This window comes from Harpegnathos saltator, unplaced genomic scaffold, assembly GCF_003227715.2.
Source record: "Harpegnathos saltator strain DR-91 unplaced genomic scaffold, Hsal_v8.6 scaffold364, whole genome shotgun sequence".
Taxonomy (NCBI): domain Eukaryota; kingdom Metazoa; phylum Arthropoda; class Insecta; order Hymenoptera; family Formicidae; genus Harpegnathos; species Harpegnathos saltator.
In genome coordinates, this window is record NW_020230166.1 from 674469 (window position 1) to 690719 (window position 16251).

Here is a 16251-nt window from a genome sequence, read left to right on the forward strand (position 1 = left end):
AGTTTAGGACACAATGGAGTCCTCCTGCTTCGCGTTAGTAATTTATCTTGCACTTGATTAAGTAGCCAATTAAAATGTTCTGGCCACATGTAAAAATTTTGAAAAAATACATCATGGTCTTGCGTCTCCATTTCTCTTACAAGATTTGTCTGATAACCTTGTTAAACTTTAAATTGATTTATGGGACGAATCCACCATCTCCTTCTTTTACGATGTTCTCGTCTTTCTTTTCGTCGTTTCCATTCTAATATTAATTGATGGTGCCATACAATGACGGAAATACTTGCTAAAATTAATTCATTAAACTCCATTCAACTCCAAATAACTTCTCTATTCACTGAGGTTTATTGGTTCGATAGAGATATCGGTGTTACAAAAGCACAATCCAGCACATCGTCTTCGTAATTTTTCGTATTATTTAGCTAAATTCTTTATTTATTATTAATACTAAAAATTATTTTATGAATATATACTTTATAAACTAAATGAACGTAGTTCACACTCCCGCAAAATTAATCGACTCTCGCACACTCGAGAGGATCTCGATTGCCTATACGATTGGACACAACCAATCGGTGCAAAGCTTTATCTGGTGAATTTTAGATCCAACCAATCATCACTCTGTATCCTGTGTACAATCGTAATGTGTCCAATCGGACCACCCGCACAGTCGATACAATTTTCCTCCTGCGTTCTGATTGGCTTATCCTTTCTATTGCATCGTATTGTAGACAGGACTAGCGTAAGCATCTTTACGCCAAAATCGTTACTTCTACTCCTACTTCTTACTTCATTTATTGTAGATCGGGCCTGACAGTAAGCAGTAAGAAGTAAGCGTAAACGGTAAGAAATAAACCAATCACAATCGATTATGACAAAAATAATCAACTGTGGTTGGCCCATCTCTTATTGTTCACGCTTTCTTATTACTGCTTACGGCCATTGTAGATTACGCTTTAGGCTCGTCTACATTAGCTGTAAGAGTAAGGCTGTAAGGTTGTAAGACACGAAATGAAATGTTTTCATTCGCTGACAGCTTACGTTACAGCCTTACAGCCTAAGGGCCAAAGCACAGGCTTCTGCATAACACATAATACACAACGCATAAAAGAATCAACCAATCAGAGTTCTTCATTTCTGTCCTGAAGAAGGAAATGAAGAAAACTAATTGGTTTATTCTCTTATGCGTTATGTATTATGTGTTATGCAAAAGCCTGTGTTCTTGCCCTTACTCTTAAGCCAGCGGCACACGATGCTTGTTTCCGTGCTGGATTGCTTGCTGGATGAAAATACTGCGTTCTGATTGGTGCATTTCCATCCATCTTCGGAAATGTACCAATCAGAACGCAGTATTTTCATCCAGCAACCAATCCAGCACGAAAACAAACACAGTGTGCCACTGGCTTTACAGCTATTGTAGACGAGTCTTTGAAGCATGGTTTACAATGGCCGTAAGCAGTAAGAAGAAAGCGTGAACAGTAAGAAATGGACCAACCACAGTTGATTATTTTTGTCATAATCGACTGTGATTGGTTTATTTCTTACCGCTTACGCTTACTTCTTACTGCTTACTGCCATTGTAGACCACGCTTAAAGGTCATTCTACAATGAGGTTGCAGTAGTATGCAGTAGGCAAATTGACCAATCATAGTCGATTATTCTTCGATGGTAAAGAGAACAGTCGATCGTGATTGGTCAATTTGCCTACTGCATACTACTACAACCTCATTGTAGAATGACCTTTATAGAACTCGTCGGAATCGATTCTGATCGAATTTATTCCGTTATTTCCTAGATTTCTATTGTCTTTTCTAGGGGAAACGGAATTATTCGGAATCGATTCCGACGAGTTCCATAATAGGTATGTTGGTATGTATGAAGATGGCGGCAATTAGGCGGGAAAGTACATGCGAAACCGGCAAGCGATCGGATCGCTTGGAAAGATGCACGCTTTTTTAAAGACTGGAAAATTGGGCGCGTCAGTGGAGGTCAAGAAACCATCGACCTCTCGCTCTAAAGAGGACAAGAAAGATCTCACACCATGGGTGGAGAAATAGTGAGTATTGTCCTCATTACAAAAAATTAACCTCCAATATTTTACGCATAAGAAGCATATAAATATCGAGTCGTGTATCAAGAACGTCGTATCTGGATTACAAATGAATTTACACTCAGGGAAATGAGAAGGTATCGATGTATTAGATTGTTGTCACGCATTCTGCTATTTCAGTCGGCCGAAGAGCGTCGACGACATTGTGGAGCAAACGGAAGTAGTGAACGTGATAAGGCAAGCCATGGAGCATGGAGATTTTCCTAATATGCTTTTTTATGGACCACCTGGTACCGGCAAAACCAGCATAATTCACGCTGCTGCGAGACAGATGTTTGGCAGCATATACAGAGATAGAATTCTGGAGTTAAATGCCTCAGATGACAGAGGCATCCAGGTTGTGAGGGACAAGATTAAATCTTTCGCTCTGCGTAGAGCTAATCCTACCAGGCCAGAGTAAGCCTATGCAGACTTTTATGACACATACATGTACCTTGCTTCATTATTACTTTGTTTCTCAATCATTCATCAACTATATATAGTTATTTTAAAGAAAAATTATATATTGCAATTGAACTTGGAAAATCTTGGCTTTTATTTACAATAGTTATTGATCATAAGAATAAGCTACTTATGATAAGATATTTCTAATATGCCAATGATGAACTAGTGAAAGGTCTGATGACTGCAGAATATTGGTGCGGTGAAAAGATTGTTTTACAGGAGGTCTAATGAAGTTATTTAGTACCTTTTATTGGCAATCAAATACAAAGATGTTCTATCAGAGTTTAAGGAAGACTAAGGAGTTAAGTGAGCTTCCAATCATAAACTCTGAGAACAGACAGTCTGAATGCTGATACTTGAGTATTAGCTCAAGTCCATTGACTAGAAAGTTAAATTTATTTCTTCTGTTCTTTTTTCCGTGAGAATAATACAATTGACAGTAATTTAATAGAAGCAAATATATTTTCGACGTATAACTCCGAAAATATATTAATTACTTAATCTAGTTAGTTTCTTCAAAAACAAGTATATTCACGCCAATGTCGATACATTGGTTTGCTAAAATAATGTACAGAGCAAATTCTCAAGAGTCAGCCATTTGGGATAAATTGCGCACTACTGCAGTGTATGATCAAAATGGCACTGTCTGAGGCATTTTGCGAATATATTTGATTCATAATGCATTAAATAGGGCAATAACATCTTAACATTACTGCCTGCCTCTGCTCTTGCAGTGGCAAGAAATGTCCACCATTCAAGATCATCATCCTCGACGAAGCGGACAGCATGACTGGTGCCGCGCAAACCGCGCTCCGTCGCATCATGGAGAAGGAAGCGCACAGCACGCGCTTCTGCCTAGTGTGTAACTACCTGTCGCGTATCATCAAGCCGATAACATCTCGTTGCACCAAGTTCCGCTTCAAGCCATTGAGTGACGAAAAGAGCATCGCTCGACTGGAATACATTTGCAACGAGGAAAACTTGATGGCCAATCGAAATGTCCTCGAGAAGATTGTTGCGGCGTCCGGAGGTGATCTGAGACAGGCTGTCATGTGTCTGCAGTCGATCACACGATTAAAAGGCATAGAATACGAGATCACCGTGGATGATGCTCTGGATGTAATCGGGGTAAGTATGTTCATCTATAAAATCTAAAACTGCTAACATTATTTTCAAGGATAATATTGTAATTGCTCCAGCTTGTTCCCGATGAAAAAATCAATACGCTGTGGGAGACTTGTAAAAAGGGGAGTTACAATGATATTGAGACATTACTGGAAAACTTATTGCTGGAAGGATATCCGGCATCACAGGTATTGTATGGGATATCCTTTTAATATTTAAAATTTAATATTTAACACATACACTTGTGATTATTTGTGTTATATATTATTCGTGAAAATCGATAGATTAATTTAATTTCAATGATACCGTAATCGTAGGTAATCGATCAATTGAACGAGAGGATAATTTTCTGTGAGGATCTGAATGACAAACAAAAAACCATGATCGGTGACATGCTCGGGGTGAGATATTCTTTCACACATGTGAAATATACTTGATAGATTATGAATCTTAAAACTAAACTGTTTTTCCTCTCAGTTATGTGATTACAGGCTAACAGAAGGAAGCGACGAATACCTTCAACTTTTGAATGTTTTCTCTACAATCTCAGCAGCGTACAAAATGTAATAAATCCTACATCTTAGTTTCTATTATTAAAGCATTATGTATTTATATTTGAAGATGTATATATTATAAACTACGAGTAAAATTTTTTATATATTTCTATAGAATTGTTTTTGAGAGAGAGAACAAAAATTTTTATAGAATATATTTCTACAGACACAGAATTGTAGCAAAGACCTAATTTGCAAAAATTGGTGTAAGAATATCTTGGCATACAAACTTGCGTTCGTTTACGAGGAACTTTTTAAATAGCACTTTCTTTCTGACTTGTCGCTATGCACTAGTTTAAAAGTTGTAAAACGTGCAAACTTGTATTAGAAAAGCTACAATTCTCACGTTGGGGAACTTTACAATTGATTGGGGTTGAATCAAATGTATCTAGAGATACCCAGATATCCCCATCTTCTAACTAGATATGACACCAACTCTGGGATCGAACAAAGCCCCACAGCTCTCGCGGCAACCAACCGCCCCAACGTGGTACGCAAAAACCCCTATATCTCGCACGCCGCTCTCGACTGAGCGCGTTTCACAAAATAAAGTCGCAATCACGATCAATCAGGAACATTGACGAGAGATCAGACTGTTCTCCGGAAGATCATCGATGTCTCCCGATCGCGCGTACGTGGAAACTTCTGTCGTCCGTCACGAGCAACGACGAGATTGACACACGGCGTCGGCGTAGCCGGGGTTCGCACCTCGCCGGCGGCGCCGCGCGTTGACCACCACTGCGCTCGGCGTGTAGGGGCGTCGTTGCTGCTGCGTGCAATGTGTATCGCGTAGGCGTTGGCGAGGAGGCGAGAGACGAGAGACCGCCACCGTTCTCGGGGGATATGTGTCCGTGAGAGAGAAAAAAGAGGCAGCGGGCGGTGTGCGTGCCCGGTGTGCCCGTGCCGCGTCCGCGCGACGCTCGCTCGCTCGCTCGCGCACGTGTGTGTCCTATTGCGAGAATCGCGTGTTTGTCCCTTTCGAGACGGCTGCCCCGTGAGAGAGAGAGAAACGGCTCTAGCGCTCGCTTCTTCTCTCTCTTTCTCTCTCGCTCGGTCTGTCTATCTGTCTTTCTCTCTCTCTCTCTCTCTCTCTCCCTCCCTCCTACCCTCTCGCGCACATATTCTTGCTCTCCTTCGTCCCCCTCCCCCCAGTCTCCCACTCTTCGCTCCGTCTCTTTCTATCTGTCCGTCTACCTCCGTCTCTCTTGCTCGCGCGACAAGAAACGCAGCCTCTAGAGCGCTGCGCCTCGTCCACGACGGAGCTACGTCTGCAGCGCGTCGTCCTGGCGCGGCTGTCTCGGTGATTGTATTATTCGCGCTGCGTAGTGTGCGCACGCGACGTCGGGGAAGGTCGCCGACGGCCTCCTCCCTTCTCCTGGGTGCGTAACACGGCGTGGCCGTGCCGTACCGTGCCGCGTCGCGTCGCGTCGCCGTGGTGCCGTCGTCGGGAAGAAAGGGGAACGAACGAGCGCGTACGTACGTTCATACATATATACGGACGTACGTACATACGTGCGTGCGGACATACGACGAGCGAACGGGGGCGTGAACGACGCCCGTCCTCGCCGCCGCCACCGTCGTCATCGTCGCTGCTGCAGTAGCAGCAGCAGCAGTAGTATTGTGTACGTTCTCACTACGTAGTTTCAAAGCGAGCACGTCGTTCTTTTCTCGAGATATCCCCTCTGTGTCTCTTTCTCTCTCTCTCTTTCTCTCTTTCTTTCTCTCTCTCTCTCTCTCTCTCTCGCTTACTCATTCTCTCGCTCGCTCGTTGGCACAGAGGTCGTGACTTCCGGAGAGAAAGGAGAGAGAGCGAGAGAAAGAGAGGTGTACTCGCGAGAAAGGTGTGCTGACCGCGTTCTTCGCAACCAACAGGACCAGCAGGCGTTCCTGGCCCTCGCCGCCGTCCACCGCCGGCAACAACGTGCCGTGACACTTCCCGACGTGCCTCGCCGCGCCTCCAAGAGACTCCGTTAACCGGTTCGCTTCGCCGAAGGATCGTGCCGTCGGATCGCGACCAAGAGGAAGGTGCTCGCGCGATTGACGCTCCTCCGGAAGAAGCCCAAGGTATATTATCCTCCTTCCACCCGCGGAGAGTACGGAATCACACCGCCCTACCCCGGGGTCTCCGGCGGAGATAAGGATGCACACAAAGAACGCGATAAGGAAGGCTAAAAACGGAGAACGGCGCTGAGAGGAAGAGAAAGGGAGAACGAGAAAAAGAGGTCTCCTTTATTAGTCGAGACGTGAACGTGCGCACGGAGCGAAGTTGGCCGCGGGTGATTTCGGCGCGCACACACGCTCGCGTATCCCCACACATACACACAAGCCAGGCATACACACACACATATACACGGGTATTCTGTCTCGCACGAACGAGGATGTCCCCGTGGAAAGGACAGTGAAGAGCGCGCTGGAAGGAGAGGAGGACAGAAAGAGAGAGAGGGAGAGAGAAAGAGAGAAAGAGAGCTGCGAGAGGTGACCCTCCGCGGTGCGATCATCGTGGGTAAGAAGAGCACGCGCTTATTTCGCTGGACGGGAAATGTCTGTCGTCCTGCCAAGAGTCCCGACCGGCGCGGCCGGCTAGTCGTAAGCCGGTGTGCTTTTCATGCCTCGCCGCGGAGCATCCCGCGGTACATCCTGGCGCGCTGCGCTCCTCCCGGCTAACCTAACCCTAACCTAACCTAACCTCGGCAGCCTCCGAGTGCGGCCGACGTGTCTTGACCTCGACAACGGGGACAGCGAAAAGGACCTCTCTCTTTTTCGCCGGTGCACAAGAGGACCGGACTCACGTGAGACTACCGTTCACTACTGCGCTACACACATGCGCGCATACATACACACACACACGTAGTGCGGCATCCTCGAGCTCATTGTTCGAACGAGAGAATCGCAGTGCGCGTTCTACGTCTCTCTCTCTCTCTCTCTCTCTCTCTCTCTCTCGCGCGCATATCTGCTCGAGCTCCGACAGTGCGGATCCGCCGTAGCCGCAGATTATTAGCGGCGGTATCGCACGTCAGCGGAAGGACTCGGAAGGCCGGGCGCACAGCCGGCGCCTCCTCCGCGTACCTGACATTCCGAAGGATCGCGTGGCACGGCGCTACCTCAACGAGCGGAGCGCCGCGACGCCGCGCTTGGAGCGGCGGCAGGGTTTCTGCCTCTCTCCCTCTCCGACGGAGTTTCTTGCCGGCCTAACCGGCGAAGGGAAAGACCTCCACGTGGGAGGAAAGGACACGGCTCCGGCGGCCTCAGCGAGGGACTCTCTTTCCTTCTCTCTCGCGTCTGCGAGATCGTCGTGGCCGTCGTCTGCTGGACAAAGGCGTGGATGATATCGGCGCGCACGCGGCAGCCGAGAGCGACAACGACGGAACCCGAGACGACGAGGATCGTCTTTCCCGCGGACGTAACGGGTGTCACGGATTCGTGGAATGTGACGGGAGACGTCAGCCGTGGAGTGAGTCGTAGAAAAGGTAAGTCGAGCTCTATCAAGGCGACGCGCTGCGCTACGCTGCCCGGGATTGCGTGCGTGCGCGCGCGCGCGCGAAGCGCTGCGCTCGAGAGCAAGCCGATCGGCCGAATCGCACACGTTCGACTTCCGCGCTCTTCTTTCAGTCAGGCTCGCGAAGCACGTGCATATATACCGAGTGTCCCGCCGAGTTACCGTGTGTGTCGCCTTTGAGGCCGCCGCTTTGCTTTGAGCGAGCTCTTGCTCTTCCTCCTCAATATCGAGCGATGTTTGGAGCGTGTGGTTCCCACGCGATAACGAAGGCTCCTCTTTTTCTCTCTCTCTCTCTCTCTCTCTCTCTCTCGCTCCTTCTCTCCCTCTCTCATTCTCGTCTTCTGTTCTTGCCCCGTCTCGTCTCGTCTCGTCTCGTCGAGGACGGATCCGAAGCTTCGAGAATGCAAATGCGTAACGGGATTCAGATTCGCCGGATAATTTGGCGCGGTGTTTATCTTGGCGGAATTCTAATGCACTTAATAGACTTCAATTAACCGGATTTACACGCCAACGTCGTCGCTCGCTGAGGGGCGGGGGGGGGGGGCGCGGTTCGTTAACTAGCGTCCCATCGGATAATCGAAGGCGGGCCGATTTGAAAACTCGCCTCACGCGAACGGCGGAGAATCCACCTCAGTCCGGCTTACTACTTACGTGCACATTAGCCGCGCGTCTCGCATTCGCGCACGTAACTCGCGTAAACTCGTTAGCCGAGCAAAGAGGCTCGCGATGAAATGAGTAATTAGAGACACGGTGAGAACGCTTTCGCGATTGATTATCTTCTTCAGCGGAGTAAATCATCGGAGGCGAGTGCCGCTCGAGAGAGAGAGAGAGAGAGAGAGAGAGAGAGAGAGAGAAAGAGCGCGCGCGCGCGGCTCGAGATACGTAGATCGCCCCGGCGTTATTCTACAAACTTCCTAATGAGCTCCTGCGAAGCGACGATGTATTTAATTATCGATCTTCCGCGCTCGCGGCGGATATGCCGTATTTGCAAGCAGCGGTCATCAAATTTTCATCGACTCCTTCCCAGAGTCTCCGAACGCCGCCACCTGTTCGACGTCGAACACGGCGGCCGGCCGGTTCTCCGCGAGCTCTTCATAGCCGAGTGATCCATACGCTCGCGTTTGCCCGTAAACAAGCGACTGATCCTCGAGCTGGAATAACGCGAATCACGAGTTCCTCATGCGGGACGAACAAAGCTCGAAAATCGAATGGCTACACTTAGCTGATGCCAAACGGGGGCGGTCGTCCGAGGCGGAGCCCTTTGTGTCGCATGCGAAGGTCATGTAATACAAAATTGCTGCAGCCCCGGAAACGGTCGCATTTAGCGACCTCGAATGCACGCTCGGAGAATATACGGAACGTTAGATCTCCCGAACGTGTGTCGCATTCCTCGCTTTCCTGAATTCGCCTGATCCGGCTCGCATTTCGGATTGCACGTCCGCCGAATTTAGGGATTCTTTTGTACCCTCGCTTCTCCCTTCCCATCCCCCTCCCCGTCTCTCTGCCTGTTTTTCTCCTTCTCTCGCTCTCGAGACTCGAGTCTTCGATCATTCGACGCCCGACGTTGGCGCGTATTCGCGAAATCAAACGGGGATCCATCTTCCTGTGCGCGATGCTAAATCCGGTGTATTCGTTATCCACCGTTACGTGATAACACGGACACATGCGCTTTGCGGCTCTTGCGCTCTCGTCCCGAATCGTCCTTCTCATTTATAAAACGAAAATCGAACGTACGCGAGAGGGAGAGAGAGAAAGAGAGAGAGAGAGAGAGAGAGAGAGAGAGAGAGAGAGAGAGAGAGAGAGAGAGAGAGAGAGAGAGAGAGGTGGAAGGGGGGAGACGGAGAGACGGATAGATGGGTAGAACGGCTCCCCTCCTCGAAATAGTTGTGCTCATCGATTGATTATTCGGCCGGATTCCACGCGGTCGGACCGGGACACCGCGTACAGCCAGCCGCTGTATGACAATCCCCGAGATTCAGCGTTATTTGCATTATCAGTTTACGCGAGGTCGACCGATTGGTGTGCACGTCGGTTAATTATGTTAGACGAAGTTGTTCGTCATCCCACCTGATCGGAGATCGACTGACGGGACGAGCGATCACGAACAGAGGGAATTGGAGGCAGGAGAGAGAGAGAGAGAGGGGGGGAGGGGGTCTTTGAACCCGCATTATCATTCCTGAATTAGATCTAACGACGCACGCAGACGAGCAATTGACTGTGACGTCCGCGAGGAAAGGACGCGGAAAGAGCCGCCGGGTCTTTGCCAAAAACGCGAATTACGCCACGTATTAATTAATATCGTTGTACGTGAATTGTAATCGCGCGAGGAAAGTGGACTTCGGACTTCGGGGCTCGGCGAAGAGACCGCGCGAGAGAGCGCGGGAGCGAGGGAGAGACGCTCTCCCGAGGATATTGTAATTGAAATTAATTGGCAGACGCGTAAAGAGCGCCGAGATACTTTCCCGAGCGGAGTCGTCAGAAACTGAAGAAGTTCCCTTCCCTTCGTTTGCTCTTCTCGTTCGGCCGCTCCGACGCGTTGCATCGTGACCCGGAAGAAAAAGACAAACAATGTCGCGCGAGCCGTGAAGTATACATTTCGCGTGGCGTCGGTGGGATGAACACCCCTCGCGACGCGATGAGACGAACTCTCATGTCGCGAGGAACGCGATTTCGCGCGAGGGCGCGAACAAACTCGCCGCTCGATTCTCCCGACGACCTCGGTATTTGAGAGCGCGGGGCCCGCGGGGGGAGGAGGAGGACAGTGCGCCCAATGTCCACGCTTATTTTCGTAGCAATTTTCGGGACGATCCCCGGCAACGGCGCGCATTCGTGTTTTACATAATTAATTCTCATTACACAGTTAATCGTCAAATAACAGTGCACGCGTTAGACATTTAATCGAGTTAAATGTAATTTCGATAACGGCCCCACCCCCTCTCATTCTCTCTCTCTCTCTCTCTCTCTCTCTCTCTCTTTCTCTCTCTCTCTCTCTCTCGATATAGAGTGTCAGTCGCGGCGCGGTTTACCGGGATGACGAGCGCCTGGCATCGAGGAAACGGAGGTTCGTCTCTCGCGTTATCAGGCGGTCGCCCGGGATCGATAACGAGGCGAGCGTATTTATCCTCGAGTAAGTCAGGCCCGCGCCGCGATAAAGCCGAAAGTTAGTATCTTTTATCTCGGGAAGAGGTGTGAGAGAGTCTTCTCTCTCTCTCTCTCTCTCTCTCTCTCTCTCTCTCTCTCTCTCTCTCTCTCTCTCTCTCTCTCTCTCTCTCTCTCTCTCTCTCTCTCTCTCTCTCTCTCTCTCTCTCTCTCTCCTTTTCCTCTTTTTGATTCCCTTCTCAGTCTCATTCTCTTTCCCCCTTTTTCTCTCTCTCTCTCTCTCTCTCTCTCTCTCTCTTTCGCTTGGTCCGCTTTCCACTTTTCGTGTCTCTAATTAAGCCGCGGTCGCGCCGAGAGAAGTACAAGCCGGAAATAGAAAATTAGAGCGCGCCGTACCGCGCCGTCGTACGGATTTGAACCTTGCTGGAAAATTCTCACATCCACATGGCCGCACGCACAGCCGTGCACACGGACGGAGAATTCGGCGACCTTTCCTGATCTCTCGAATTTGCGAATTCGTCCCCGACCGAGACCGACTACGGTTGAAACGGTTGTAACGCGCGTCATTCAGCGTACGTATTATTTTACGATGTGTTTATATCATTCGCTGTGCGCGCCCTGAAGTCTCACGGAAACACGTTGATGCATGGAATGTGATATGATATTTTTCTCCCGTATTTTTCGCTATTTCTTTTTCCCCGTAAATACGCCAATTCGTAACGACGCGCGCGAAACTGAAAATTCGGAGATTAAATGACTCGTTAAGTGACCTCCATTCATACGATGCCGGTGTTTTATCAAATATTTAAATGCACTTTTCTCGAACGTTTTGATATTTCGACGTTTGAAACATTATATCGCTTTTACAATCTTCATGCAATAATTTTATATCCTTTTTCTCTTTTTCATATATGTACTATTCTTTTCATCGTTGCATTAATAACGAAAAAATGAAAAAGAATTGATGGCTCGTTCAATGCTTAATGCGAAATTGGATTTCCTCCAGATTGTATTTATATGATTACTTAATTTATAATTTACAATGCCGCTCAATACTCACGACCCCGATAGGACCCGATATTCAATCATCGATAATTGTTGCGCCGATCGAACGGCAAGTCCTTCATTCTACTTCCATCCACCGGGGTGGCGGTAGTTCGCTGCAGTTTCCCCCACCTGCGCTGCTTTCAATTTTGCCGGCTTTTCCCCGATTTGCGGCAACTTCGAGACCGCCCGCTCTGTTACTCGCGAGACAATGTTACCTCCCTTGAGCGGCCAGGCGTGCTCGATATCACTCGATATCGCGAATGTCCTCCGTCGTGTTCGCAGTCGCGATGTAATTTCGAGTGGAGACGTTGGGAGAGAGAGGGGGAGAGAGAGAGAGAGAGAGAGAGGTTCTGTGACTTATGGCTCCTTCGAGGATATCGTGAGAGAGCGAAAGATGCGGAAAATAAAGCTTATAAATGTCGGACAGCACGAAGAGTGTCCCCCGCCGACTCTTCAGCTCGAATTGCATCTCGTGAGAGGAAAAGGGAAAAGGAAGAGGAAGAGGGAGAGAAAGGTGAGTAGGAAGTGGAGGCGCAATTCGAAATTGCAAGCTCGAGCAAAAAGCAGGTCGCGCGTCTTTCTCGCCTAATTGCTAATTAACGTAATTAACTCTCTCTTTCTCTCTCTCCCCCCTCCGTCTCTCTTTCTCGCTTCCTTACAAGACGAATCGCTCATGGATATTTCGTATTATTTTAGTTGCGACCGGTCGGCACACCGGTAGACCAAGCTCGTTCGAATTTTTCTCACTGCTCACGGATGAGACATGCTTCTTATTAACGTAACTTTCTTTCCGCCAATACATACATACACACACGCGCGCGTGCGCGGCGCCGCTCTCTGGATAATAACTTTCCTTCATTTTAACTATGGACTCTGTCTAACGACTAACTTACATTAAGATAATTAATTTCTTCTTTTTAATGAGTATCGGACATTTCGTACTTCTTTTCGCCGTTAGACAAGTGCCCAAATAACGTGATTAATATTCTGACGTAAACGAGGCCATGATCTTCCTATCTCCGGGTTTAATTCGGAGAAATTTGGCGAATTGAGACACCGTCACGACCTAAATCGTACTTAGCGTACTTCTTGTTGAAGCATTGATTGTAGAAAAAAAAATTGAACTAGAATTCGATGAATTGAAACCTGAAAGACAGACAGACAGACAGATAGACAGAGCGAGGGAGGAGAGGGAGGAGAGAGAGAGAGGGGGAGAGAGAGAGAGAGAGAGAGAGAGAGAGAGAGAGAGAGAGAGAGAGAGAGAGAGAGGAGAAAGGAGAGAGGATTGTTAAGAAGACAAAGATAATCATCAAATTTTCTACCGGGATGCCTTCCGTTAGCCTACTATGTAATTTTCATTCTCGCAATAACTTCGCCGGGATGTAACCATGAAGTTTAATGGTTAGGGGTGACATTCAACTCTCTGTCTCTGTCTTTCTGTCTCTCTCGCTGCAAGTGACTTTATTGAACCGATATATTTAACATTTATAATGACTGGGGGATGCCGACGACCGCGATTGTTAACCGCGGAAATGGCGCTGTCAGAGTCAGATGCCACGCGACTGTTCGTAGTTGTGCGCGATTGCCCGGATAAAATCCGACTATACTAATCCGGCCGCGCATGAATTATGTTGATTTTTATTCAAAACACGTGCCGGGCCGCTTATATTCATCCGGGCTTTATCTGAAACGTCAGCGCTCGAAATGAGACGAGTAATCGCGGTTACGTTAAATTAATCCGTGTTAATGCGCTCGGTATTATGTTAATTCCGCGTTCCGGAACACGCTGGAAACATTGGAGAAACATATTCCATGCACGTATATTTTCTGACTCTCCTCTCTCTCTCTCTCTCTTTCTCTCTCTCTCTCTCTCTCTTCCTACCTCTATCTATCTCTCAATATTGTATCTTAATGGATCTTCATTACACGTCGAAGAAGCGGAAGAGCGAAAAAGAATCGGCGGTAGAGAGAAAGAGAGAGAGAGAAAGAGAGAGAAGGGGGAGAGATTCGCGCAATCACACTTAATTTGTAATATTTTAGCGTATTTTATAACAGAATATTTCTAATTACATTAACGCGCATAATAACGTAATTACCTTTAATAATAGAAGCAGAATGTTTTAAATTTAATAAATTCCATTATTTCTTTCTGTTCTTTTTCCCAAATGACAGAAAAGTCTTTTCATCCAAAGCACGGGAGAGCGCAGGAACCGGCGGAGAGAAGAGGGGGAGGAGATAAAGAGACGCGCAACTACATTTGGCACATTAATTTTTACATCTCACGATGGATCGTATACGTGCGTGTTGTCGTTAACACGTCGCTGTTACGGTGTTACGTAATAACACGTGAACGATGAAGTGTCGAACGTCGATCGACCGGCCGTACAGTTAAAAGGCACGCGATAACGCGTATGAACGGGAGAGACGAGGCGATTTTAGCGGCGAGGCTATTTCCAACCAGGCGCAAAAACGCGCGGCGTCGCGCGCCGCGATGAAAATATCACCCCGATATACGTGGGCGGCTTGCTTGTTGTATCATCGGTTATCATTTTTATCTCTTGGGTGTAGACGTCGTTTGTACCGCCGCGGTCTCTTCTTCCCTCCGTCTGTCGGCGACGGCGGCGACGACGACGTTCAAGTGTCTGACGCCCGCGGCAATTTCTCAGAAAACACGGCGTGTCATGTGACGCATTCATATTTATACGCCCGTTATCTGCCATCTGTCTTGCGTCTATCACAAAAATTGCACGCGCAATTTGGTAGATTAAACAGCAACGCCGCGGCTCGGCTACAACGGACGGGATGCGCACACGCGCGACCATTTATTTTCATTAATGCCGTTTAGCGGGCTCTCTCTCTCTCTCTCTCTCTCTCTCTCTCTCTCTCTCCCCCCCCTCTACCTTCCCCTCTCTCTCCCGCTCTCTGCCCCGCAGTTTTCGACGAGATAGATCGGAATTTAATAATATTAACTCGGCCGATTAAACACACGCCCGCGGCCTCTCTCTCCCTCGACAAAGTTGTCTTACGTTACGCTAATCTTACCGTCACGCGAAAGCCCACTTAAAATCTTCTCCTAATTAAATTTTCCTGTCGCTTCGCCCTCGCGACGATTCGCGCGACGTTAAATAATAAAAGAGAACATAATACGCCGCGATAGGCGAGGCGACTCGGTGACGTAATCACGCGGGAAACGGAGGAAAATGGCTCTCGTTGCGCGATAAGCTGCTAAAAATCTGTCGGACTTTGTGTTTTTACGCGATATCACGTCCTTCCTTCGCGCCGGCGGCAGTCTACGTCCACGTATCTACGTATCGTATCGCATATCGCGCACTTTCGAATCGCGCTGCGTAAAGTCGCTCGACGTGAGATTAGCATAACGCTGCGGGAGATACGAGACGAATACGCCTCGATGAAGACATTCGGAGCGGAAGGCTCCTCTTCGCCGTACATTCTCTCTTCGTCGTGCGTGCTGTGTGTGTGTGTGTGTATGTGTGTGTGTGTACGTCTCCTCCCTTCCTTCCGCAGCGTGATACATCTTTAATCATTCAAGCGATTAGGCGATCTCGCTAAACGCAATCGGTTCGACGCACGGCCGTTTTCCCCAATGGCTACGGTCGCGTTTATAATTCAGGCTGGCCGGCCGTTGGGATGAATAAAACGAGCAACGAGAGATCTCGCGGAGTACGAGAGTCAGTCGGCGGGCCGCTTTTATCCCACGTGGGAAAATACAACAGCGGTGCGACGTGCGTCACACGCGGCCCGCGACGGAAAAGATATACGCGCGGTCGTGTGTGATTAAATTTATTTCGGGCTGGATCGCGCAGGCGGGGAACGGAAGAGAGACGACGTTTGTGCATAGAAATTTATCCGGCAGTTTATTTATTTATTTATCTCTGTCTATTTGTTAACAATAATTACGTGTGGGGCGTTCGTTGCGCGCGATTCCACGAGTCGGGGGGGAATTAAACGGTCACTCGTCGGCAACTGAAATTTAATTCGCGAGTGAGACTTGCTTACGTTGGAATTTTCTTCGCTTTGCCAAGGTGTGTACACGGTAATCTTTTTATCTCGCTTCTTGTCGTACGCGAGCGCAGATTTATGCAACGTCACTCCTGACGGCAGAGTGTTCGTGCGGCAGGACATTTTCTCGCGCGGGGAATTTCGTGAGAAACGACTGCAAGGCGAGACGAAGATGAAAAATTCCAGTCGCAGAGAGCTGCAGTCACGTTTGGACGCTGAACATCTGGCGGATTAATTCGCGAATGTCGCTAAACATCCCCTGCGTTCCGCCGTGGGATCCGTGGGAACTAACGGCGCGCGGGCATATCGCAAAAACTCGGCCAATAACGAGCGGAACAGGGAAAACAGCGGCGAGC

At 48.4% G+C, this 16251-nt stretch overlaps 2 protein-coding genes across 11 annotated transcripts in view; both read left to right on the forward strand.

Moving 5' to 3' along the window:
- The first annotated feature begins 1852 nt into the window (after positions 1-1852).
- Positions 1853-4323, forward strand: LOC105183582 (replication factor C subunit 4). Its single transcript, XM_011141832.2, has 6 exons — positions 1853-2056; positions 2231-2506; positions 3289-3682; positions 3754-3867; positions 3997-4080; positions 4157-4323. Exons 1-6 carry the CDS (start codon positions 1908-1910, stop codon positions 4244-4246), a joined length of 1107 nt encoding a protein of 368 aa, XP_011140134.1. The 5' UTR covers positions 1853-1907; the 3' UTR covers positions 4247-4323.
- Positions 4324-4970: 647 nt separating this feature from the next.
- Positions 4971-16251, forward strand: part of p120ctn (adherens junction protein p120) — a 48493-nt gene continuing 37212 nt past the window's right edge. For 4 of the 10 annotated variants that reach the window (XM_025300449.1, XM_025300451.1, XM_025300452.1 and 1 more), the window contains exons 1-2: positions 4972-5855; positions 6106-7700. The gene's annotated coding sequence lies outside the window, so the exon portion shown is untranslated. Of the gene's footprint in view, positions 5856-6105; positions 7701-12367; positions 12390-15363; positions 15919-16251 lie in introns of those variants that run through there. The other 6 variants (XM_025300448.1, XM_025300450.1, XM_025300444.1 and 3 more) reach the window with 5 other exon arrangements.